General features: G+C 41.7%; 2 protein-coding genes across 4 annotated transcripts; one reads left to right on the forward strand and one right to left on the reverse strand.

Annotated features, from left to right (window-relative positions):
• Positions 1-4,868: 4,868 nt before the first annotated feature.
• tspy (testis specific protein Y-linked) lies at positions 4,869-10,955 on the reverse strand. 2 transcript variants are annotated; one of them, XM_069661061.1, is made up of 8 exons: positions 9,551-10,955; positions 9,371-9,448; positions 9,171-9,282; positions 7,635-7,789; positions 7,219-7,295; positions 6,800-6,993; positions 6,505-6,558; positions 4,869-6,335 (listed from the first exon to the last, which is right to left on the reverse strand). In XM_069661061.1, the coding sequence occupies exons 1-8, from the start codon at positions 10,517-10,519 to the stop codon at positions 6,292-6,294; spliced, it is 1,683 nt and encodes a 560-aa protein (XP_069517162.1). In that variant the 5' UTR covers positions 10,520-10,955; the 3' UTR covers positions 4,869-6,291. The 2 variants fall into 2 exon arrangements, with proteins under 2 accessions (XP_069517162.1, XP_069517163.1); XM_069661062.1 differs by lacking the exon at positions 6,505-6,558.
• Positions 10,956-12,382: 1,427 nt separating this feature from the next.
• Positions 12,383-23,599, forward strand: LOC138589863 (protein phosphatase 1 regulatory subunit 3A-like). Of its 2 annotated transcripts, XM_069660335.1 has the most exons (5): positions 12,383-13,496; positions 18,137-18,183; positions 19,088-19,173; positions 19,496-19,522; positions 21,583-21,668. In XM_069660335.1, the coding sequence occupies exons 1-4, from the start codon at positions 12,634-12,636 to the stop codon at positions 19,520-19,522; spliced, it is 1,023 nt and encodes a 340-aa protein (XP_069516436.1). In that variant the 5' UTR covers positions 12,383-12,633; the 3' UTR covers positions 21,583-21,668. The 2 variants fall into 2 exon arrangements, with proteins under 2 accessions (XP_069516436.1, XP_069516435.1); XM_069660334.1 differs by lacking the exon at positions 19,496-19,522 and having other exon boundaries at positions 21,583-23,599.
• Positions 23,600-26,553: the final 2,954 nt, after the last annotated feature.

The following is a 26,553-nucleotide window of genomic DNA, read 5'->3' on the forward strand; positions in this document are numbered from 1 at the left end:
ATCATGGAGACAGACAGCGTTGGATTAGAAAATAAACACTGAGTCTGTTTCTCTGTTCCACAAAAAGCTCTGTCAGGAAGAGCTTCCCTCTTAATGGATAGGTAATGTGAAATGGGAGGTAGACGTTTATCCCTGTAGGCCAACCAAAGGCTCCGGATAAATCCAGAGCCCTCAGACGCATCAATCATCACACAGCTAGGGGCAAAGGATTGTCCCCCTGAGGAAAAACAACCCATTATTTGACCTGCTGATGGTCTTTCCAACAGTTTATTGATGAATTGAAGAGTGTTTGTACATGTCTGCTATAGAAAAGCAAGTCCAGGGCGTCACCAATGCATGCTGGGATAGACTACCTTGACCCTGAGGGAAAATTGTAGGGTGGAGAAAATAAGGGTAGAATTATTCTCCAGGATTATTTTCTCTCTTTACAACCAGAACTCCTCACATATAAGCCTTCTAATTATTATCCTACAGGTCAGGAAAAAATGTAAACATCACAATGCAAGATAAGCATAAAGGGAACAGGTGTGTGTGTGTGCGTGTGACATCCACACACTTCACACACCAGTGATTATCAAAGGACAGCTACTTTGGAAAACATCTTCGACATGAAGGGCGCATACGTGGCGCACATTCCAGTCACAGCTCGCCTGCTCCACTCTCACTGTATCAGACGTGAGGTGATTGCAGGTTTTTTTACAGACATACAGGCAAATTGTAGCTGCAGCTTCCCTGAGATGGAGCACCGTCTGCAGTTTGTCCAACATGCCACGTGTCCACCGGGCCAGCCAGCCACCATCTGCCTTGAAGACAAGACTGGCACTCTCCCTCGCTATAAAATGCAGCTGGGAGAATCAACAGCTGTCGAAGAAGAGCTCTTTCCAAATAACAAGGGGTGTGTGTAAGGGAGGAGGGGAAGTAAAGGAGTGAGGGAAGGTGGATGGTGAGGATGTGAGGTGGATGAGTGAAAGTATAGTGGCTGTGTCTGAACAGGTAAATCTGTCAGCACTCTAACAAAAGCTTTTAGTGATAGCTGGTTGATGGTTAAGTGTCCCAAATTTTCAATTTCTCATTTGTTGTTATTTTGAATCCATGTGACTTCAGCTCCATCTTATTTTCTGTTCACCATTTTCACATGGCGGCCATTTTCCTCTGATATCATGCTTGGAGTGGGAAGCTAAAATGCTGTTACCAAAAAGATAATATTATCTAGGTTTGTTATTATTAGAATACCACCACTTCACAATTGATTAGCAACTGAAAGATAATGGATAGTGACAGTCCGTAGGGATAGTGTGCAATATATCAAGATAAAACAATTTTGATAACCCTTAAGGTAGCCTACGGACAGATACGTCACTCGTAAGTATTCCAACATTTCCTAGCAATAGCGAAGCTTTCATTTCCGTTGGCTAGCTTACATTACTGTAAGCTAGCTATCATAATCATTAGGTAGTTTACTAAGCACTTAGCTAGCTAACATTACCATTATCTTGCTTACGGTGAGGTTAGCCAGCATACATTATCATTAGCTAGCTTACATTGCGGTTAGCTAGCGAACATTAAAGTTAGCTAGAAATATCTACACTTTTCCTTCTGTAATGTACAACACTATCAATCTGTAATGCAAGCTAGGAAGTGTTTAAATGCTAACGTTAGCTGTTGTCTCATTGACGCTAATGTATCTTTATTTTTAATTATGGCTCAATGTCCCTCCGGATTTTTTCAATCAATCCACAATCCAATGATTCAGATTCCCTATGTATAAAGTTTGAGAACCGTAAATAAACTAGTACAACATTTAAACAGCATTTGATCTTCCCACCTTCAGCGTGACATCAGAGGAAAATGGCCGCCATGTGAACACTGTGAAAATGGGACATTGTTGTTGCTTAGAGACTCAGGGAAAAAAATCTATCACGCTAACAAAAAGTGAGATTAGATTGGATGTGACTCAATCTTTGGCAGACACATTTATTTTTCAACATACATGTTTACAGTGTTTGCAAGCAGACCTGGAACGCGCACACATTCACACACACTTGCACACACTTGCACACACACATGCACGTCCTCTGCAGCTTCAATTAAAATGAAAACGATTTCTCTTATCTCCCTCCACACCCTTCCTTTCTCCTGCCTTTCAGCACATCCTTGAGACAGTGGACTCCAGGTGAATTTCAATGTCAAAGGCACGAAGGTAAAAAAGCGCTGCAATCTGTTCATTCTGTCAAGTGGTTGTGTGTAGGTGTGCGCGTGCACCCGTGTGTGTACTGTATGTGCAATGTGATTGGTGGGGGGTAGGCCTATTCATCTGTCTGGTGTGATCGTGGCTCTGTGTAACTGGGCCTAGGCGTGAGTATGCACTCTGTGATCTCCCAGATAAGAGTCATCCATCTGCTGTGTGTATCTGTCAGGGCCCAGGCAGCTCCGCTTATCACTGCACTCATCCATTTCCCCTCAATCATACTCACTCTATTCGCTCAGTTTTCACCTCTGCACAGTTCAAATGCTGTGCTTTATCTTGATTAGCTGACAAGCAGACAATCACGCATAGGTGCATCGTGGTGTTGAAAGTCCTGCTGGTGACGTGCAGTTTCTGTGAATATATGCATGCATGTATGGAGCTGCAAAATAGAATGCAAGCATACAAATACACGACACACACACAGACTGGCACATGCACAAATAGACCCAAAAGGTCGCTTCAAAGGTAGATTCGACTAGTGCCCTCTTGGCTGGTGTTTGTCCTGTAATGCAATTTATTTTTAATGAATATAATCAGAAACTTTCAGAAGTATCAACTAAAACAGAATAGAAACATTTAAAAGTTGCAATTTTTGTTTGATATAAACAAGCCTCTGTCATTAAACGTGCCAGTGCCGGGTGGATTGGCTCTCTGGGTGTGTTTGTTGTACATATCAGTGGCTCTGTGCAATTTAGGCAACAAACTGGAGTTAAGGTGGTAAAGACCAACAAAAGAAGCTTTGCTTAGTCTTATTTGCGCATAAGAACTGACTAATCCACATAGAAAAAGTTGATGTTTTAGCTCTGAGCTGCTCTATAACAACCCCCATATCTCCTCTAAAATTTAAGTTTGTCCCATAAAAGAATTCCTTTTGTAGATAGAGATCTTTTTGTATGCCTTGAAAATAATTTAATAATTTCATGAAACATGTCAAATTTGTGTTTTATTGGGCTGCTGGTTTAGCTCAGTTGGTAGAGCAGGTGCCTCATGTGCAGTGGCTACAGTCCTCGTTGCACTGATTGCAGGTTTGACCCCCCCTCTCTTCTCCCCATGTTTCCTGTCCATCTTCAGCTACCTTTCTGATAAAAGCAAAATAAAATTTTTAAAGTGTTTTATTTCATGGAATATAATGTTTTGTTGGTAAAAATAGTGCTTTGGCAATGAAGTGTGAGACTAGAAAATTTGTAGTTGGGGTGAGTGGGCCCCTGCTCCCCCCAAATGCCTGTGCATGTCCCTGCACACAGGTATTTAGTATTCAGGTGCTCTACCTCCACCTATCAGATAATCCACTATAGATGAGCCTCCCAGAGCAGCACAAGCCCTTTTCATGTTCACCTTACAGCAGAAAATATCCCTCCTGACATCAATCACAGAAGAAGAACGAGCTGCTGTGTGTTATCTTTTCATTTTTCACTCCACGCTGAATCCTTCAGAGTAGCTGATTCCTACTAGGAATTACTTTGTGCATGAAGCAGCATGACAAGATGATTTGTGTACAGTAGCAACACGGGCTCAACCCCGGGGAGCGTAGTTTACACGGGGGAATCCTTTTAGGCCTCTGCCTCCCCACACATAACAAAGGCTTCACAGACAAACCTCAGACCACAAAGCAGCCCGAGGACGGCTTTGTTGTGCCAGCAATCTGTACTTAGTTTGTCACGATCAATATTGTAGGAACCAAAGCCATTATTAATTCATAGTCATGAAAAACATGTTGTGTTCCTGAGGTGGGCTGAATAAAGCTGCTTCAAAGAGGAGACAAACTCTGCGTTTCACTTGGGAGCATTCATAGAGTAGAGCGTGTTAGCATCACCAGTATTAATAGTATATGCCCATCCTAGCCTGCATACCCTGGGTGCTGCTGGGCCTACAGCAGGACAGGTTTTTGCTGGTGGAATATTTATAGCTGTGCATTAAAAGTGGAATCAAGGGTTTAAGTGTACCATTGCAACACCGCTGCCGTTCCTTTGTCTGGGCCTGTCCAAAAATGTCTTGCCTGGAGCTATTTGCAGAGCCACATTCAAAATGTCAGATATCACACGCTGGCGTCATATCAAAGACGGGATAGATTAAAGAACAGCTGTAGCTCAGAGAGTCCCGTTTGATTTGTCAGTGTTACAGCCGAGCATGACAGAGGTGTGACTTTTACGTCAATGAGTCACATGTGTGTTTTGTTTTTAGGAGTTCTGAGGATTCGAGAACGTTAAGTGGAAGGAGGATGTCATTATATCTTATTTATGCACACATTGTAGCTTAAACACTTGCATCAAAGTACTGGATGATATACTGTATTCATACATAAAGGAAATTAACACCTAGTCCAAGACGAGGTGTGACAATAATCTGAGCTACGCTGCCATCTTGTGGTCTTGAAATGCACAAATTCTAGCAACATAAAGGTTTGCTTGCTGGATAATATTCTTTAAATTGTATTTAATGTCTTTTTTACAATTTATGTCCTAATTCTTGCCTTAACTGTACTGATGTTTATTCTCCTTCCTGTTTTTGATCGCTCTGTTCTATTTTGCTGCGTTTGTGTAGCTCTTTGTAACGTGGATTTTGCAGTGCTCTGTAATTTAAGGTCATTATTATTATACGTAAAGCACAACAGACAACAAAGTGAAACAACTGCCTATTTTATTAGGTCTCAGTCAAAAGGTGGACATTTATCTTTAAGCAAACATAATTAACCAAAGCAACAAACAAGTAGGTTTCCTTAAACTACAGTGTTCTATAAAACACAGCACACAAAATATACCTTTCTGATCATGTTTATGAAAAAGTCCAGATTATTCGATAGATTTATCCATGGATTTAAACACGTGTACTTGTCTCATCCAAAAGACAAAGCTGAAATATTATTTACAGGTCATTGCTAAGAAAAGTAAGCAAATACAAATACTAGTTTTGTTACAGAGCAACCCATGGCGTTGCTGTGAATTTGACATTTACTGACACTGTGCACAGACAAAACCTTAATGTAATCATCCTGTCTGACAGTTCATGCTCACAGGCATGCCCTACTGTGGACGTGTAGAAAAGCAATGTAATAATAAATACCGTCTTTTTAAAAAGAAGATAACACAACAAATCTTAAAAACACATTACATGAAATCAAATCGTAAATGTTTCAGAAAGCAAAATCAAATAAAGTTAGAATTTAAAAGGAAAACAATACAAAACTACTTATTGTAGGCGTGTTACAAAAATGGAGGAATCCACAGAAACGTTGGTCAAACTACGCGATGATTCAAACGTCAGAGATGGTCTACAGGTTGTTAAAACGGGTTGGGCTGTTGGTGACTGAACAAAGAGGTGTAGGAGGAGAAACACAGGTAGCATATTAAAACAATATCTGTTCCTATTTACTACAGTAGAGTACACATTTCCTTACACGAAGCCGACAACAACCAGAGAGTGTAAATGTGTGAAAATCAGTTATGCTCGTTCGATAAAACTTCCACCATGGTCATCCCTGAGAGCTAATTTTGGTTCAGTGCATCTGAAATGTACTGTCTTTATATCAATTTAGCTTCTGACGTGTTTGATTTTTAACACGTCAATTCTAAAAACAGGCTAAACTTTACCTTGAAATAACTTCTTATAATGCCACGTTAACTTTCTGCATTAATGCTCGAAGACAATTCTTACGCCGACAAGAAGCGGCAAACTAAATCTCACTAATGTGTGTGTTTGTGTGTGTGTGTGTGTGTAGACTGTCGAGTATGCTCCAAATAGGAGAGCACTCCTAGTGCGAATTCAGATCCGGTTTAGAAAACAACATTTAGCAAAAAGTGAATCAGAGTACATCAGAACACACAGCACTGACTGTATAAAACAGAGGGGAAAACATGCTGCCGTGGCTTTATTATTACAGTTAACCCTGATTTAAAATGTTTCTATGCATTTTAGGTACAAAACAACAAAAAAATGGTATTCTGTGCATAAAAATGACAATTAATTGCTCTGGGTTTCTTCGCCAACTGAGGCATCCTCTTCCTCTTCCTGGTCCCTGGTCCCCAAAGTACCTCCTCTTCCTGTTTTCAGGCCTCCTCCTCCTCTTCTTCCTGCTCGCTGTCATCAGAGCCTACAGGACAAGAGCAAAACAGTTGCAGTTTCAGTAGATCTGCGCGGATATAATATGCTTTTTAGCTGCACCACAGACTCTATGTTTAATGTTAAAGTCTGTCAGATTGTAAAATATCACTGAAACAACCGTCACTAAAGTTAATTTGCAGCACAGAGTGGGCTCTTACCGTCGATCACAATTTCTCCAGCATCATCCTCCTCACCCTCCTCTGGGCTCTCATCTGAGGAGGACATATTTCCTGTCTATTCAGTTTAGCCTGCATTACCCAGACATTTCTTTTACAGCTACAACACAAGCCAGTGAGCTTGACGCTTACAAGCCCTCGGCATCGCATTTCACACGAGGACACTTTGTTTTCAAACACGGGGTCACATTAAAAACATGTATTTTACCGAAGCCCAAGAAGTGACGTGGACCAGTGGGGTCTCAACTGCGTCTGTAAATTCTACTTTATCACTCACCAGCGCTCGGCCCCCTCTCCTCCTCTTCTTCTTCTTCCTCTTCCCCTTCCTCTTCATCCTCCTCTTCTTCCTCCTCCCGACGGCGACCTTGTTCAGCCTCACCAGCGTCCTCACCGGGCTCATCATCCGAGTCCGAGATCACTACGCAGTCGTCTCCATTACCGTTGTCAGCTGCCCTGGCCCCGCTGCCACCGCTGGAGATTAAAAAAACCACACATACACAGATATATATTTAAGTACATGTTAACAGAACAGTGCGTATCGGTATGCGTCACACCTGGTCTTACGAGCAGGAAAAGAAGAAAAAAGAAAATCAGGAAACTGTTAAAATTTTACACATGAACTATAATTTTAAGGCCCTGTGTGTCCACTGACGACAGATTACACTGTATCTGTCTGTGAACACGCATATGTTTTACCTGCCGTTTTCCCGCGGTTCCCAGAGAGGAGTGAGGTAGTATCTCAGAGGGTCTCTGAACAGGTCGTCCTTTAGTATCTAAACACAAGCAAAGACGTCACTGAAACCTGAATGTGTGTAAACCCCTGAATCTGTTCAGCCGTAAACTGACAAAAAAGTTAAAGAAATGAAGAAGACATTTTGTTAAACCGTTCAGACTTTATCGCTCTTCCAGCACCCGTCTGGCACATACTGAATTAAATAAATGTCTTGTGGGATAAAAGGTGACAAAGATATCATACCATTGAAAAACAGATGCATCTTGGCAGGTCTTGTTAATGACTCTCCAAAGTTGGCAGCGCTAATGCAATGATAAACTAAACTTATCATCACATGCTGCTGAATAATTATGAAGTGTGAAGTCGGAGTGAGTCGTACCTGTGCTACATCATCTTGTCCTGGGTTGCTATGGTCACTGAACCAGCTGAAAAACGTCTGGTAGACCCCGCGCGATGACTTCCTGGGTTCGCTGTGGGCCGTCAGGTTCTGTCCACGATGCCACAGGATGGGGTTGGAGAAGGACATGGGAGATCCTGCAGACACAAACCAGCAAGGATTAGAAGGTGATCCCAAAATGAATGCAAACTATAGGCAGCTTCAAACTAAATACTCATCTTCAAATAATACGAGAGCCCTACCAATATGGGATGATTTTAGGAGGATGATTTCACCAACTACCAATAAGCCAGAGGATATAGGACATATTTGAGTTGGAAGGAAAAAAGACCTTTCTACTTAAATGTGCAACAATTTTTGCACAGATCGGACTATGCAGAGGTACTCAGAAGGCTGCTTTCAAGAAACCAATGACTTTATGACTTTCAACAATATTAACCATTATTATAAAATGTTTACCAATTTCCGTGCAGACCACCATCTGCTCTGCAACATGTGTTAGAGAGAACGCTGACAGTGTCCTAGATTAGGGAGTCTGAGCACACTCTCCTGGACAAACTATATGATGATCCCATTTTTGAATCACCCCAGGGTGTATTGGAGAAATAAATGTTGATACAGATATATTGCCGATAGGTCCACATCAGCACAAGAATATCAGCTTACCGCTATATGTATCTGTCAGGCTCTAGATAATATTGAAGAACAATCAGTCAATCTGAGAGATGAAAGTTTTGATTTCTTTGAACCCCTCAACGTGTAAAGATCTCCTGAACTGTTTGATATTACAAGATGGTTCAAATCTTCCAACGGCATAACCCAATTGCTAATTTACTCAATGTGTTGAGACAACTATGACATACTCAATTTGCTCGCCATGAAAAACAATTTTTTGGCATATTTGTGTAGCAGCATTAGAGGGAATGATTTGAGGTGTTGCATCCACATTACACACATAAGTAACACAACAACCACAACATTATTATCACTTTGTTGTGGCACCAACTTCACGGCTGCAGGGTTTTGCTCACTGCGAGTGTGATGTTGACAAGTTTGCTGAAATTTGTGTTCCGTTTTCTGGCTTTGTACTCGTCACTCTCCGCACTTTTTGGCAGTTATTTCACAGAATGTGTTGCTGTTTGTTTTTTGTTTTTCAAAAATTAAAAATGTACCCTTTTCATTTTATATTGGGGCGGCTGTGGCCCAAAGTGCTCCCGGTGGCATAGCCATCCGTAATGAATGGGCATCGATCTGATTGGAGATTGGCACTTAGGCCTCTGCCATCAGTGTGTGAATGTGAGTGTGAAAGGGTGAATGTGACATGTTGTGTAAAAGCAGCTTTGAGTGGTCGAAAGACAAGAAAGGCGCTATATAAGTACAGTCCACTTACGATTCCATTTATATTGTGTGTGTGTGTGTGTGTGTGTGTGTGCGCGCGCATGACCTTCAGAGTACCATGATGCAAATGTTAAACATTATTCTAACTTCAGCCTGAATAAAAACCATGTTTATTTTTACCTCCCATCCCAAGGTGCAGCTCCTTCATGATGATGTTGTTCTGGAAGTACGGGTTCCGCCTGAAGTGGAATCGGATCCTGTAGCCCAACTTATTATTCTTGAATGATTCAATCTGAAAGAGATACGAGTAAGTATCTGCATTTTTCTAATAGACGTACACAACAAGAAGCCAGACTTTGTAAGACACCAACACATCCTACCTCAAGATCAGTCATGTAACTGAGAGCATCTTCATCAGTCTCATCAATATGAGCTGAGAGATGAGGATGGTTCAACAGCTGGCACAAAACAATTAAGGAAAAAAACAACATTTGTTTGTTTCAATTCATCAAAAACACATCAGAGCACAAAAAGTGTGACATTTTTAAATGAAAGGATACAGCCGTCACCCAGAAGCCTGGGATAGTTTTCGTGATGGAGCTGCGCTGATCCAGATGCGGGCGCCGCTGACGACTGATCTTCAGCTCCAGCCGTTGGTGAAGCCGTGCGTTTTTCTTCTCGAGAGCTTCCAGTCTCATCTGCACCTGCGCCAGGAGAGCCACAGACTGTCTCATCTCTGGGGCCATCTTAACTGACACGATGGCACACTCCCCATCATCATTGTCCTCATTGTCTGATGGGAAAGAAGAGCTTGGAGTGGAAGAAGATCCGGATATGGATTCATCACCTTCATCTGCTTCGGGCATATCATCGGCATCTTCTCGGTCAGTACTGTGCACAGAAGTGGAGCTGTCTGCAGCTGCTGCCTGCGTTTTAGAGCCCGCTCTTGAGGACTGGTGACCCCCACGTTGTTTGAATTTGCTCCCCTGTTTGACCTGTTTAGCCTTTTCAGATGAGCAAGGAGTCTCTTGACTGTCTTCCCCGTCTCCTCCTGTGAGACTGGCAAGTGCTTCAGCGGCTGCTATAGCTGCTGCTGAGTCGGACTGGTCCAGATGAGTGGAGGGACGCTGCCTTGTTGCTTCTGTCTTCGCTGTATCTTCCTTTGCATCAGTAGATCCCTGTGCGTCTGAGGACTGTGGTTTTTCTGTGTTGTTGGCATCATGATCGGCAGCACTGGAGTTGTTGACAGGCGGTGCACTGGTGCCATCTGTTCTTTCTGAACCCCGATTCTTTTGCACAACAGCTGGTTCTTTCTCTCTATCTTTTGACTTGCTCCCGCTCCCTGCTATTTCTTTACTTTCAGCTTCACTGTTTTTGCAACTTTCCGAACTAACCCGCGCCTCATCTGATGCGTCACTCACTTTTGAGGACTTGCTGGGAATTGTGCTTCCTTCATCCTGATCGGGTGATGGACACCGTTTCCTCGATGCAGAGTCAGCGGGCTGTGTGCAGCCCGTCACTTCACTCATGCTTGCTAGCTAGCTAGCCAAAGAGCTAACAAGCTAGGTAGCCCACAAGTTCAACTGAAACAAACTTCAATGCAATTGATCAATTCACTGAACTAGCTACTTAGATAACCGTTCAGATTTTGTTACTCGGATCGTGATGTAACCTACATTCTCAGTGAAGCTAGAACAGGAAGCAGCGCATGTATTTCTCCGCGGCCTTGCGGAACGTTAAATATTAGCTAGCTATTGCTAACGTTGGTTAGCTCCCGTTACCCAATTCGTGTGCCCTCGCTGTGTTGGCCGCTCCACATTTTCACAAATAAAAGTCCGATAAGACAGATTCCTTCCAAATAAATTAATCCTTCCGTGATACACAGCCTTTGAGGAAAATCCACGCTTTTTTGTTAGTTTAACTTTGCATTACCCGTTAGCTTACTATCCGTGCACCGACGTGACAGAAAAACAATCCTCTGATTGGCTGCGGCACGCCGCGCTAAAATCCCTCCACCAATCATTTACAAGGGTGTGTTTACATGGTAATCTAGCTGTAGCAGTGGTATAACTGCGCACGCGAGCAAGTGCAGCAGTTGAAGATTGTCACGAGACATTCTATGGCTAATAAATGTAATATGTTGCTTATACACATTATACCTAAATATGCATGATCTTACCAAATCGTTTTACTCACAATATGTGCATAAAAAAATGAGCAGGTGATATTAGAATCTAGCTATTTGTAATACATTACACAGATTACACTGTGGTACATATGGTTCTTGCCCTCAGGTGTCAGAACAGATGTTAACAAGGATTTGGGATTACTAGGATTTTGGATTGTATGAATAAAATGGAAGATGTGCATATGCGGCCGGTTTTAGATGGCAGCAGGAATGTGTTTATTCCTAGAAAAAAGATGGATGCTCACTAGGCTTATAGCATCCTAATGAGTCATATAGGCCTACAATATGATACTACGACTTCAAATGGTTCTCTGCACGTGTGCTTAAATTTCATTCTTCAGTGAAGTGCCATATACATATAAATATGAATCATGTTTTTTTTGCCCCATATAAAGGTCATTTTTAGTAGGCCCAGGCACTGGTGGACATGGGGCTTTTTCAAATAGTTAGATGCCCAAATGATATGAAATAATGTAATAACATTCCTTCCAAGAGTGGTCTTCTGGGGTAGGAAACGTGATAAAGTGCCCTGGGAGGGCCCTCGTGAAAAAAAAAGGTATTGGCCCCTTTAAGATTCCCTTCCAGTGTACAAAACGTGGTCAAATGCCCTCCAGGCCGCTGCTCCAGTGGAGAAAACGAGATTAAGTGTCAACTTTATAAAGTTCCCTTAACGCTGCTCTTCCAGAAGTGAAAATGTTGTTAAATGCTGCCCTTTTTTGTTGTTTAGACTCGCCCGAGAGAGCCTGAGTTAACCACTGGGCCTGTAGGCTACAGGAGTGGGATTACATAACAATGGCATTAACAGTAAGCTACATTGCTGTCAGTGCTCAGATGAATTAAAAAACGATGTTTTGAATGAGAAAGCTTTCATCAGGCTGTGAATGAACTTGCACAAAAGTTGAATAAAACACTTTATTAGGCTAAGTATAATAAGAAGAACAATATTTCTTTAAACTGATGATGCAGAGGTTTTAACACATACTGATGGTTTCGAAACATCGTATTTAAAGAGTATCACACCTGAGATTATATTTATTTAACATCCCTTTTCCAGTAGTGGGCGTTTAGCCAGCCCGAACCAAACGGTGCAAGGAGGGGGGGTCGTAGGATTATACCAACCTATAAGACCAATTCGGAGCATGGAAAGCCCGGTAGGTCAGTGCTAAAATTAGAGGCTGCTCCTTCCGCCACAGCAGCCAAACTGCGATGCACAAAGTCATGTAAACCAGGGGATACACTATCACAAGGGGCTGGCAGTAAAGACATGTTTTCCATGGGTGACATTTAACGCCACACGCTGACAGGAGAGGCTCTGTGCGTAACGCAGGGACAGCGCTGGATCTACACTGGCGGCTGCTGCTGCTGCGCAAATCATGAGTATTTGGTAGTTTTGTAGGAGACGCCATATGTACCCTGTTCAGCGCACAGCTTCCATGTGTGTGCACTTCTGCAAAAATGTCTTTTTTAACTATACCGAGCCAAGAAGGGCTTTTTACCACGATTAAAAATGGCAAGTCGACAGAGGAGGAAGAAAGTAGGTCCCTCACAGACAACGTGGAAAATAATGATGAAGATGATGAAGACGATGACACCGAGGACGTCCGTCTCATCCCAAGATGCTCCCCTGTGCCCAGAAAGCGAGGTGCGTCCATCTACGACGAGACTGCCGAGTACATGCGGATCCACTTGGCGTTTTCTGCCGGAAAAAGAGTCTCCTTCGCCGATACAACAGGTGGGGATCTGGTGGATGTGAAGGAATTTGTCGCCTTTGACTCGGACGAGGAAGAAGACAGTGCGAGGTGGGAGGAAGAGGAGGCAAAGTATCGAAAGCCAGGGCGAGAACCGACCTATCGTGTGAACCCAGAGTTTAACGCGCTCAGCGACAGTGCCCTGCTGCAGGCTGTGCACAGGAACAAAGTGGAGGTTGAGCAGATGTCTCCAGTGGAGGATGAGCCACTTGCCGTCAGTGGGGTAATAAGAGTCCTGAACGTCTCCTTCCACAAGGCAGTTTACATCAGATCAACCATGGACAACTGGGCTTCTTACTTTGATCACCCAGGAGAGTATGTCCAAGGATCCCATGATGGGAGCACAGATCAGTTCTCCTTCAAGCTATCCTTTGCACCACCATACATCACACACGGCTCTCGCATTGAGTTTGTTGTTCGCTATGAAACCTCTGAAGGTGACTTCTGGGCTAATAACTCCTCTATGAATTATGTGGTGACTCTGCTCCTGTCCTATGAAGATGATTCAGATCAGACAATTAAAGAAATTCAACATGTAAAAGGTATCCTGAAACCTCCAAAAGCTTACAGGTAAATCTTCTGTCATGTTTGTGCTTTAATTTGTCTGAAACAGAATAAGGGAGACCATTTGTTTATCTGGTTCACTGTCTACTTGAGATTCATCTGACCTCTGAACTTAACAGATTGATCTGCACACTGTTCATTATTGTTGAACATCAATCTGTGTAAAAGCCTTGCAAAGACTCTAAAAATGGATGTTCCGATACTGATAGCATCATTTGAAATGCCTGATGTAGCATAAAATGTGATATTATCAAGTATGTCAGTCAATCACCATTCCGATACCAGAATTTATTTGCCCCCTAAAGAAATAACCTTGTTTCTTCTTCTAAATAAACAGTATCATGCACATCAACAAAATATAGATAGATAGCCAATAGAAACAACACCAACACCGCTGTGCTAGCGAAGAGTGAAACATTTCAGCTAACTAGATAAGCTAGCTAAATGTCAGCAGTCAGTGTTTTCCAACATTTGAAGTTACAGAAAGATAATTAGACAGGTAAAAACACAAAAGAGAGTAGTTTCATTATGAAAATCAGGGTTTCTCTGGTGCTCTTTGGTTAACAGCTAGCTAGTGTCCCAGACAAAAAATTCGTCCTCCATTTCTCGGCCGCGAAGGATGCACCCGATGGATCCTTCGTTGGCTCAATGTATCCCAAGATGCATTACGCGCCAATTGAAACGAGGTGGCGGACTCTTACGCGGCTGAAGAATAAACTTTTAAATCTAAAAGTTTTTGGGTTCAGCTCAATTGCATAGCTAGCGTTACACATGTTAAAAAAAACGAAAGGGCCCTTGAAACAAATTATCTTAAAAATAATATAGGTTAAGTTACGTGACGTTAGTTATGCTAGCAAGTTAATCTGCTAGCTACCTGTTGCTAGGCGACAGGAGCGGCGTTTGGTGACGCAAGGGTAAGGGAGGGAAAAGCTGGGGACGCAAACAGGAAATACTCCTTATCTCAGTTCAGCTTTGATGGTCTTTGCAGGCTATGAATGGATATCATCTGTGTCCCTGGATTGGGACACAGATGATATCAAGAAGGGTAGCTAGCTGAGTTGTCGCTAACCCTAGCCTAGCTTCTTTTGGGTGCTCACCTTGTTTATTAAGCTAGGATTCCTTCTGTGTTATGAGAGAACATAACAATAATAACAATCACATCACATCCATACAGGATTATTAGCTCTTTATGAGTAATAATAATATGTATATTTTTATTGCACTGGTATCAGAGGGGTACTTGGTAGCAGCAGATGGTCAAGTCAAGGTATCAGAGTCGGTATGTTGAGAGAAAAAACGGTTGTTAAGTTGTTGAAAGGGAAAATCATTTGTGAATTATTACATTTTCAGACCTTCAGTTTAATCAATCAAATCATAAAGTGATGGAGGCAAACCAAGTCACAAAAGCTCCAGACAGTTGGGTTGTTTGACAGCTGCAGAGCTCCATTTGCCCACTAATTCCCTTTGAGGCCTGGTGTAATGGGTATTCAGCTTTATTCAGTCGTTCTGCCTGGTGACTGCTTTAGCACAGTAAGAATTTAAGTAAGGCAGGATGTTAACAAACACAGGTTGTTGCACAAGCGTGAATATCAAACCAGTTATGCCAGGTTACGCCTTTACACCCTTCCCTTTACTCTGCCAAAGGAGATAAAAAGAGTTGTTGAGAGAGCACACACCCCCTTCGGTATGCCAATCATCCAGTGGTGTGTGACGGCGATCTAAATAGGCAAAGGGCAGGTGTCGTTTTCAGGCATGACGCTTCCCCTGATTCAAGTTTACCTCTGACCTTTTCTATCAGAGTCATATGGGAGCAGAGCAATGTCAATCGAAAAGATTGGCCTCTTTCCCTAGTGTAGCTAGAGACATACAAACCACTCCTCCTCCTCCTCCTGTACTCCATTCAAGTCAGCTAATCCCTTACAGGAATATTGAAAACCATGTTAAGTCAATGTGAAAGTGTGCGATGGATGTCAGCTAACAAGAAGCTAATAAAGGAACAAACAGAGGGATGTAGTTGTCATGTAGGTCTCCTCTGTCATTTCTTTTTGGTAGCACAAAGGGGCCAGATGGGTTGTTAGGGGTGGATGAGTCACTGATTGAAAAGGAGGAGTTTGGATACAGAAACCGTATCAGCACCCCCACCGCATTAACCGTTATAGATTCATGAGGTGCTTTGAAGTTCACTGATAATTGGATTTTCAACGCAATAACAAGTCAGGCGGGGGAGGGAAGGTTACTGTACAACAAGTCTAGACGCAGAAATGTATTACTTACTGTATGTTGATATCAAACACATACAGTGGGTTCAGCTTCTGTTTTGAAGTACTGGTTTGGTTTATATTTAACTCAAGAGCTTCCACCTCAGGTAAAGATGTAGCTGCAAGTGAAAAGCGAGCGCGGCCTGAACAATGCAAATTTTCTGCTACACTGTGACATGATTGTGAAGAGGTTCGCCTCTGTCTTAATCTTTTTTTCGCATACATTTGGCAACCTAAACAGGGCCACATCCCTAGATAAGGCACGATTGGCGTTACTGTAACAAAATGAATTATATATCTAAATCTAAAAATTCAAAGGTGTTCATATCAAGTTTAGGTTATGCTTAGATCTCAAATGTAACGTTCAGATACATTATTGTCTGCTTCTTACAGAAAACAGGAGTTTATTTTTCCAAATATTACAAAGAGTTCCTTTTGCCATACACCATCCTCACATGGCGGCCATTTTCCCCTGCTCAGGTTGAGCTCAAATGCTCTTAAAATGCTGTGTTCCAGGTTGCAAGTCACTTACATGTAGGGAATCTAACAAATACTTTTCATTTCACTCTTTCACTATAAATTATCAACTGAAAAGACAATGGACAGTTGAAAACCAAAGCCACATCAATAATTTAAGTAAAAGAACATATTTGACAACCTGTTAGCTACTGTTAGAGAAAAGCTCATGTTAGCATTACTTACTAGCTTACATTACTGTTTGATAGTGTGCGTTATGAATACATTTTGAAATAAAAGCACATACCTTAACATCTTTCTTGCATACATTTATTTAAGTAAAACACTTTGGACTTCTCCTAATTTATTGTGTAAGAATATCAAACATATGCAATGCAATGCAATACAATGTTAGCTACAATACGGTTAGCTAGCAAGCAGTTGAACGCTATAAAGTTAGCTGTGGTCTAACAGAAGCAAATGGGTTATCAAAAAGTTGTTTTTTGGTCTGATGTCTTTCCAGATTTTCACTATCCATTGTGTTTTCAGTTGCTCATCAATTGGAAACTTTTGATGTTTTAACATGTAGTTAGATTTACTACAATTAGGCCTACAAGACATGAAGTGCAGCATTATAACAGCGTTTCAGATTCTCACCCTGAGCATGCCAGTTGAAGATGGCAGCCATGTGAATATGGTGAATTGTGGTGTTTGTTACGGGCTCACTGCTGGCCATAATACACCCTGAGAACTTGTCTAAAGAGTTTACAGTACTTGCAGAGCTCTGCACTTGATGACTTCACATCACCCATTATGAAAAATGCAAAAGGCAAAAGCACAAGGGGTATGAACATCTCATCAGGTTGTTCCCACTCCATTAGTGCAGCCCTTGTCACATGCTAGGTACTCTTCTTGACCTGTATTTCAGTTGGCATCCTTTGCAGGACTCTTGGCAATGTTAACCCCCTCCTCTTTCAGCAGTAGTGCTCTCTTACAAAACACATTTCAGCATTATTATTTTTGAGAGCTTTAATTGCATCATGGCTTTATTTGATGGACTCTAACATTAGTGTTAATTGGACATGGATTATACATCATTGGGAAGATTCAAAGAAATTAATTTAGCTTGAATGGCCCAATTTCTCCTCCTAATTTCTGTCAAAATTACATTCAATACATCCACTTAATTTTAGAAATCTGACTGCTGCCAGCTTATATTGTGCTTGCACTTTTCAGTGACCCTAACCATCAGTCCACAGTGTCTAGTTCAGCAATTTCCCACCTCGCTGTCTATTTTAACAAACAGTATAACGAGATGGGTCATCGCTGAGGCTTCTGGCTAAAAAAAACAGCCTGCTTAGCTGGATTAGCAGTTCAGAAACACAAGTATACAAATGTACAGTACAAGATACATAGTCATGTTCAGCACATAGACAGCATCAGCAAATAGTATTAGCCAAAACAGGTATCTTTGAAGGTGTTTAACCACCTTCTACAAAACATCCCTTCTGTATAAACTGTTACTTTGACAATCAACGTCAGGGCTAAAGTTTATGTCCTTTTCTTTCAAACATGGCTGCTGCATTTATCACCTGTTTCTGATGTTGCCCTTATAGTCCAAGATGAAACTTAAAAACAAAAATGTTTAAGTAATTATGTGGAGGATTTAGCAACAAAGACATAATAAACAAATTTACATTTTCCATTGTTGTATTTCAAATTGCGTCTTCACACATTTTAACCAGTGTAAAGATGACTCTATATACTGTCTATTTAAGTAGCTTAATAATTATTAGGCCTCAAGTTTAGCCAATAATATAATGTTGATTCCTATAGGCACTACATCTGTGTTTAAATTGTAAGAACGTGTAAAGAGTGTTTACTATTGAATAGTTTTGTCTTGTCTGAAACCAATATTTCTCTTTCTTTCAGTGCGGACGATGTTTTTGATACAGAGGATGAGCAGGAAGAGGAAAAAGGTACAGTATGAATGCTGTCATCCAATATCACTGTTGACATGTTTAGTCTAAAAAAAGCTTTAATGAATAAACATTAATATAGTGCATATGGAGGTATTGCAGTAGTGAAGTTAGAGTGCTACTCCATAAAATGTGGGTCCAACAAGAGAAAGATTAAAAAACGATTAAGGTATGATATTAGGGGTGGGAATCGCAGGGTAACTCACAATACAATACATGATATTCTGCTCACAATAACGATAATATCACGATACAGCGATTCAGCAAATAATTAAAGGGCCAGTTTGCCAAATTTCAACCTCAGTCCTATCATGCTATTATGGGGAGTTAATGCCATTATGGTTGACATTAAGGTATGCTCTGTGCCTTTGGAGGACGCTATCCACTTCTCCAGTGGGCCTTGGAAAACCTCCGCATTCTCTGATGAAGGCCAGGGAGCTTGCTAAACTACACTTCCTCAATCTAGGACCGCCGCCTCCGAAATCACGTCTTGTTCAAAATCGTCAGGTCTGAAATGTAGACTGCAGACCTCGTATTTCGAATCTGTCCCGCTCTGACTCATTGCCTGCAGCGAAACGGTAGTATTTCACTCCAGCGTCTCTCACTGGGCCGTTCCTTTCAGAGGGAGGGGCGTAATGCATGCTGGGTGTTATATGTAGAATGGGCAAAACCACGAGCTGTTTGTACAACTTTCCCCACAGCTATGGCGCCAATTACAAATATTATTGCTTCTATTGATTACAGAGAACACCAGCTTTGACTGACAGTGGCTTTTTACATCGTTGGAGTGCCCCTAAAATTACTTACATGCTCATTATACATACTATAGATTAAAATGATAATTGCTTATTTCTCTATTCAAACTAATCAGGCTCTCACAGCGTATTTATCTATTTTACATCAGCACAAGAAGCAGAGATCTCCAAGTCAGGACTTGTCAGACCGACAGCCGTCTGCCCAGTCATCGTACAGCCTGAGATCGACGTTGAGGTAAGTGTTAATAAATAAAAATGGGAAAGAAACGAACAGCTGTTAATGCAATAGATTGTTCAACAACATCTGGGTTATTCCTCAATGAACTGTCCATGACCTGCACAGGTCAAAACAGTCCTCTTGCCGACACACATTTAGTAAAAAACGTGTTGGAAAATGTTGAAATTATCTTGATTTGCATGCAGTTGTTGACACATTTCCCATTTAACAGGTAAGCAGGCGAGGTGCTTTATTCCTAATTCTAATAAAACATAACAAACATTTCTGTTCAACTTCTAAAGCTTATCATCACTGGCTTGGTTGTTTATATTGTTCACAGCTCATTGAAGCTTCAGCAACAACTTAGGTAATGTCCCGCTTCTCCCCACTGTAGCACGAGTACTGTATGTCTGCTGCTTATTGTTGTAATATCATGATGCATGTTGCTATGGTTTTCCCTGTGTAATGTGAATTCATGTCTTTTTCACTTTTAAGTTATTCCATCCATCCAGTATCTATACCGCTTATTCTGTTCAGGGTTGCGGGGATGCTGGAGGTGGGGTATGCCCTGGACTGATCACCAGTCAATCACAGGGCTGACACTCATAGACAGACAACCTTTCACACTCACATTCAAACCCACTGGCAATTTAGAGTCTCCAGTGAATCTAACGAGCATGTCTTTGGACTGTGGGAGGAAGCCGGAGAACCCGGAGGGAACCCACACATGCACGGGGAGAACATGCAAACTCCAAACAGAAACGCCCACATCTCCGAATCGGGATTCAAACTAGGAACCTTCTAGCTGTGAGGCGACAGCGCTAACCACTGCACCCTTTAAGCCCTTCAGGTTATTCCGATTTCTAATATTCATTCCCACCATCGTGCCTCATACAGTCTTATTGACAATGTTTGTGATCATGACTGAACATATTCTTTTAAAGAGTAGTTTAACACTTTTTGGGAAATGTGCTGATTCACTTTCTTGCAGAGATTTAGACGAGAAGATTGATACCAAACTCATCTGTGTGTCAAATTTGAAGCTTGAGCCCAGAAATGGTTAGCTTAGCATTAAGAATGCATGAGAAGAGCCTAGTCTGACTCTATACAAAGGTAAAACGACACATGTGCCAACAAATCTTAAACTCAATAATTAACACATTATATCTAGTTTGTTTAATCCGCCCTAAACCAGCATTTTACTACTACTTCTACATTTTTTCCCTACGTGCTAATGAGAGCAGTAACTCCATGGAGCCTCCTCTTTCAGTCTTTATGCTAAGCTAAGCTAACAATTACCTGGCTGCAGCTTCATATTTCATGAACAGACTCATAAGTGATATCAAAATCTGGTCTAAGTCTCGGCTAGAATGCAAACAAATGTATTCCATCAAATTTTGAGTTGCCATGTGTGAATAAATTGGTTTGATTGCAATGGAGACGGAGGGAAAACAGTTCAGCGCTTTGACCGACTTTGTTCTGTGTGAAGGTGCTTCCTTGTCACTTTCGTGTAGCAAACAACAGACAAACGCCCATGATGTCTTCGTACAGAACCCAGAAGTATGGTTTGACTAAGATTCAAACCAAAACTGAGCCTCAAGGTAGACGAGATTAAATACAGGAAATAACGTGGGGCATCAGCAGGAAGAATTTCAGACTAACTAAAAACTTTAGAGGAATCAGGCGTAAATTTATAAGGCATACAATTTCAACAACAATTACATCAAACAAAATTCTACAAATATGTTTTACTCTTATTATTCTTTTTGTCTTTTTGTGGTGATTTGCACTCAAAAGGTACACCTGGGTTTTCATCTTGAAGCATTACTATAACATGATGTTAAGTCTACACATATCCATCTTTATCTAACACATGCACTGCCTTAGCCTCTCTATGTGTCTTGCTCTTGCACTTCTTCCTCTTGGTGTTTTTTTATTGTTATGATTTCATCTCGGTTTTGACCTTGAATGTTTGTTACGCCAGCCACTTAGCAGGCAAAGCTTTTTTTGATTAATACCTATTTTCCTTTTTGGATAAAATCAAGTAGAAATGAGTTCCAGTTCCTGGCATTTACAGGAAAAACAATCTCCTCTAAATTCAGTATTTGGAAATACTGCATGTACACTTGATGATAAAATATCTTTGGATTCGGTCGTTTTTACTCATAAGAGAAGAATACGCATTAAAACGTGCATTTAGGCCAATTATTTTGAACAAGATGTGAGTTGTTCCCATCGTATTTGTCCTGTTTTGTTTGCATCTCCTCATAATTACAGTGTCAGCATGGGATCCATCTCACAGAAAAGCATTAGTATGCAGTTAAATGCTTTCCTTCTCTCTGTGTGTAAATGTGGAATACAAATCTCCCCTCTTTGTCTTTATACTCTCCTAGCTGTCACTTTTGTCTCACTGTTTCACTTTAACAGATTGCAGTTCACCCATCTGGTCCCTCTGTCCCACCCAACCAGGAGCTTCCATCTGTTGATGACACACCGTCCGCTCTCAACGTATCCCCAGGTGAACAATTCCCTTGTACGTCTTCCGAAACCACGCTTCAGACTAATTCATCCTTTGTACTCTGTGCCAGCGAATCAGTGCGTCCAAATAAGTCACAGCCTTTACCCAGACTCCTCTGTGAATTAGGCGAACAAACGTCAGAGCAGCAAAGTAGTCCCTCTGCTCTGATGCCTTCTTTGCAACAAGAGCCGCGATCAGACAGTAGAGAGGAAATCCCTCCCTCAGAGGCCTCATGTGTGCATCCTCCAACTGCAGAGACGAATCTGAGGCTGACAACAGGAGAGGACATGCCGACGGACAGCCCAGAAAGTCGTCCTTTTCTTGAACTTCCTGCCCAGTGTGTCTCTGGCTATGAACGAGAGGTTGCAGAGGGATTGAGTGAACTTGTTGCAGGTGTATCAGAAGGTTCCAGCAGGTCTGCTTCACATCATAAAGACAGTACACCTGCACTTTTCTCTCCTGTGGCAGAGAGTCAGGCATCTCTGGGAGCAGAAGGTGAAGCTCCACCACCACCTGAACTCGCAGAGAACCCCTCAGTGAGTGCAGGTGTCACTGAGGTGAGCCAAAACGCAGCTCCTCAGTCTGTCTCTGCCTTGGAAGAGAGGAAAAATGCTCCCCAGATTTCCCCTGGCACGTTATTAGAGGATCCACCAAACACGTTGTCAGAGGTTTCCGAGCTGCAGACTGAGCGTGACGTTAACAGGAATCTGATGCAATCCATCGTCTTTATGAGTGGAGTCGTCTGCCTTTTGATAGTGTTGCAGGAACCCGCCGCCCTCTTCCTCATTGGACTATTTCTGGTCTTGCACCGTTTGTGATTACGCCACTAAAGTTCACTCACTCAGAGACCTGTTCTCAAGTTAAGTGCCTTTTCATGATTCCAAAAAAAGCAAAGAGTAAAAAAAAAGACGAGTTTCCTGTTCAAGTTGTGTGTCAGTGTGTGTTTTCATCAAGTTAAAGACTTATTCGGTTACGATGGGAAAATCCAAAGCAAGGACAAAGTATTAAAAATATTTTCGTGTATTCTGTTGGATAAAAAATAGAGTTGTTAATAATATATAATAATTTCCCAATTTCTACCACCGAATTGTGATCACTCTAATACTTAGGCACAGATATAAGTGGTCTGCAATTATTTGTGTGTGTGTGTGTGTGTGTGTGTGTGTGTGTGAATTATTGTTGTCAGTGTAGCTGGGATTTGTGTCTATAACCACACTGCCATGATTTTACGTTTTGTGAATTCCATGTGTTATTGTGTCTTTAAGAAGGGACAAAAAAAAACATTACCATAAAGAGACTTATTATACAAATGTAGTTTTGTTTACAAAATGCAAAAACAAGACATGTTATGTGAAGTATTTTGCCTTAATGCCAAAAATAGAAAACCTGATCATCTATGTAGTCAATATTAGTTTGAACTGGTTGCTACTTGTGGGACAAAACAAATGAAAACTGTCCTGTGTGACGTGTGAAAGTGATCATTAGAAAACACCAGCCTCCTCTGTATTGCACATCAAGTAACACATACGTACAACTGACCATATTCACAAGGCAGCCATTACTCTGACATCTTGTCAGGATGGGAAGCTAAAGCACTGTCATGATGTCTTACTGCTGGTTTCTGGATTGTACATCATATAAATATGACAGATAATCTTCATTTCAACACCTCCTGATTGATCAGCAACTGAGAAGACAATAAACAGTGAGAATCTGGAGAGAAATCGGACGATATTTCAAATTAAAACAACATAATTGATAACCCAGAAGCTACGGCCGGAAACCAGCTAGTGTTTCAGCATTCAGCTACTCCCTAGCTAATATAGTTGTTAGCTAGGAAGTAGCTGAATGCTAACTTCTAGGTTATCAAATAGGTTGTTATGTTTACGCTTTTACGATTGTATCATATAAGGGCCTGTGTCCACTAACAGCATTATTTACACTTGCAGCGACTATTTTACTATACACAAAACCAGTGACTCAGCGTTTTAAGCGCTCAGCGTCCTCAGCGTAAAACACCCTCACAACTCCGCACTGGATAATTCCACTTCTCCATCACCGGACAATTATAATCAAGAAGGGCCGGGTATTCCGATGACAACTTTGTCAACAACTATGGTGGAGGAGAAGCTAATCATCATTTTTTCGAGGGTTCAATTTCCAGGTCTAGAGCTGTTGCTAATGACAGGACACGACTCCTTTCCATCGTTTTTATGTTTTCTTTGTAAACAGTAAGCACCAATGAGAGGCGCTCTCAAATTGAGGTTGTGTGCGCTGGCAGCGCAAAAAACACTGTTAGTGGACACAGGCCCTTATACGATACAATCGTGAAAGCGTAAACAGAACAACATGTTTGATAACCCAGAAGCTACCATCAGACAACAGCTCATGTTAGCATTCGACCTCTTCCTTAGATAGCTAGGACAGTACACCTTTCTTATCAAATTCTAAAAAGACAATCAAAAAGAAGTGTTAACATTCAGCCATTTTCCAGTTAATGGTAATATTAGCTATGAAGCAGCCTCACCTAGACAAAGCACTACTAGCAGTTGAAGTTTCCACCCTGAGCATGACGTCAGAGGAAAATGGCCGCAGTGTGAATATGGTAAATTGTCTTCCTGTTCTCTTCCTAGTAAACCCATATTGTTGTCATTGCACAGGACAGCATTTTATAGCACTTCTTTGACATCCTCACAGACAGACTGATGCCCTGAATGATGTGTTTGAAGTGATGAAAGTTTTTGCAGTGTATTGCCATTAAAACACGGTCTCATACCCTGTACTGCTCTGTTTTTGTTTATTTCTCCTCCTTTTCATCCACTCTGCCGGCGTACTGTGTGCATGTCAGCTTCATGCACGGTAATGGCCCTGCAGTGCAGAGCAGAACATTTTACACAGACTGACTGACACACCACGAAAATAACATCAGAGCCTTTAGCGCCTCTGTCTCTGGAGCGCACTCAGCTTCGCTTGAAGTGGAAATACACACATAGCAACCTGAGCTGCAGATAGAAGCCAAAGGTCACGCATTGCACTGAAGTCATGGTGTCATGCTGGAGTGCATTACACACTGGCCATTGTAAGCTAAGAGCGCTGTTTGAGAGCTGACAATTCTCAGGAAACCTCCTCTAGTGCAACATGATGAGCTGTCACAGACTATTTCTGATTATAGGCTGATATTTCAAACATGTCGTCTTTCTTTTTTGCCTTTAAGGGTCCTTTATGTCCGACTGAATCCACCCTTTTTTTAAACCTTATATAAACCTTTTTCACTTCAAACCCCTCCTTACATGTCAGGTATCCTCTGGATTATGCAGATTACGTATGAGGCCTTAAAACATTATTAATCAGAGCACACAGGTTGAAGTGATTAATTTGTGTGACGGTCACATAGCTCGAGTGTTGAATGTATTAAAAATTAAAGCAGACTTAAAACTGACCCAAGGAGGATAATCGGCGTAATTTTACAACAGACGTGTTAAACTGAAATTTCAACAGAGGTTGTGTGAGTGTTGTGACATTATTACCAAACAGGAGTTTAAGGCGGTATTTTCTCTCTGTGATGTCACTCTGAGGGGAAGTGTAGCTCGCTCAAGTAGAGATATTTCATCACAAGAAGCAGTTAAACTGTTAGAAGTAGCTTAACTCGAACTGTATCATAAGGAAGCCAAACGGTTGTAGATTTCAACCTCCTGAAGGCGCTAAAGGAACAGTCTGATCTTAAGGATTCATCCTCTGGAGACCATGCATGTCTGTACACATTTTAGATGTTCAGTTCAGTTAGCATAAGCTAGCAGCTAAAAAGCGAACCAAGATCAAATCTATCACCCGCCTCCTTTTATTACACAAAACACAACGTGGAAACATTTCTCAGACTCATAAAAAATTGGTGCTCTCGATGTCTTTTTGTGCGGCCTGGAAGAAACAGATGACAGAAACATCAACAGATGAAACAGCACCCTCTAGTGTGGCAGTAATAAACATTAGCCCTTTTTATATTGCAGTTCCGTCACAGCGCCTGTTACGCTGCCTTTGCCATTTTACATTGAACCGAGCAATGCTGCCGTAAAGCTGCCCCAGTGTAGGGAAGCAAAAAGATGTGTGACATGTAAACAACCAGCGAGGGCTTCACATACACACACATATGGCGATGGTCCACCCTGCCAGCTCTGCCTTTTACACTGACGCCATTTCACCTCTGTTAGCCTTCTCCTGAGCGGTGGAACGACTTTGACCCACCATTCTGCCTGTGCATTTTACATTAAAGGTGAGGCATAACAGTCCCGGCTTGAACTCTCAAAGTAAAAAGGGCGACAGTGACGACCAACCCTTGAATCAACCCTTGTAACCCCTAAAACAGGATGACATAAAAGTTAGAATGAATTTAAAAAGGGATGTATATGTGTGCATGTTAAAAATGTTAGAAATTGAAAATAAAAGGCAAAAAAAATTAGAATGAAAACACCGCATTCTGAATGGGATGATGGTTGTGGTGATGTTTTAAGAATCTCAAGAAAAATTCAATATTTATAGTTTAATTCTAAAAAACCTGGCCTGACATTCCTCCAGAGCAGAGGACCCAGAATCCCTTGCTGCTGCCCTGTCAGGCCTGTCTGTATCATTTTGGGGCATCCAGTCAGACCAGTGCTGTCTAAAAGACCATGGAGACCAATGAGGTACACAGTTTGTTGACAGCTGGAGACAACAGACGCGTCACACATGATGCCAGAGAGAGAGACGGTTAGAATAAAACATCACTTTCAAGTTATGGCCTACAATACTGCACAGGTCCGCCTCTCCCTCCCCCTCCCTCCCCTTCTCTCCCCCTCCCTCTTTCTCTCTCCATCTCTCCGAATAAAACCGACGGTTTCCGCGAATGT

This window comes from Semicossyphus pulcher, unplaced genomic scaffold, assembly GCF_022749685.1.
Source record: "Semicossyphus pulcher isolate SPU_LCO1_2020_fin unplaced genomic scaffold, fSemPul1.0.p SCAF_13, whole genome shotgun sequence".
In the NCBI taxonomy this organism is placed as follows: domain Eukaryota; kingdom Metazoa; phylum Chordata; class Actinopteri; order Labriformes; family Labridae; genus Semicossyphus; species Semicossyphus pulcher.

Bases quoted from the DNA above. Each gene is read 5' to 3' on its own strand.
- tspy (XM_069661061.1), bottom strand. From the start codon at position 10,519: ATGAGTGAAGTGACGGGCTGCACACAGCCCGCTGACTCTGCATCGAGG. The intron at 7,296-7,634 runs GTACGACTCACT...GCTTGTGTTTAG, and splicing joins GACAAGATGATGTAGCACAG to ATACTAAAGGACGACCTGTT. The intron at 6,559-6,799 runs GTGAGTGATAAA...TGTCCTCCTCAG, and splicing joins GGAGAGGGGGCCGAGCGCTG to ATGAGAGCCCAGAGGAGGGT.
- LOC138589863 (XM_069660334.1), top strand. From the start codon at position 12,634: ATGTCTTTTTTAACTATACCGAGCCAAGAAGGGCTTTTTACCACGATT. The intron at 13,497-18,136 runs GTAAATCTTCTG...TCTTTCTTTCAG, and splicing joins AAACCTCCAAAAGCTTACAG to TGCGGACGATGTTTTTGATA. The intron at 19,174-21,582 runs GTAAGTGTTAAT...TCACTTTAACAG, and splicing joins AGCCTGAGATCGACGTTGAG to ATTGCAGTTCACCCATCTGG.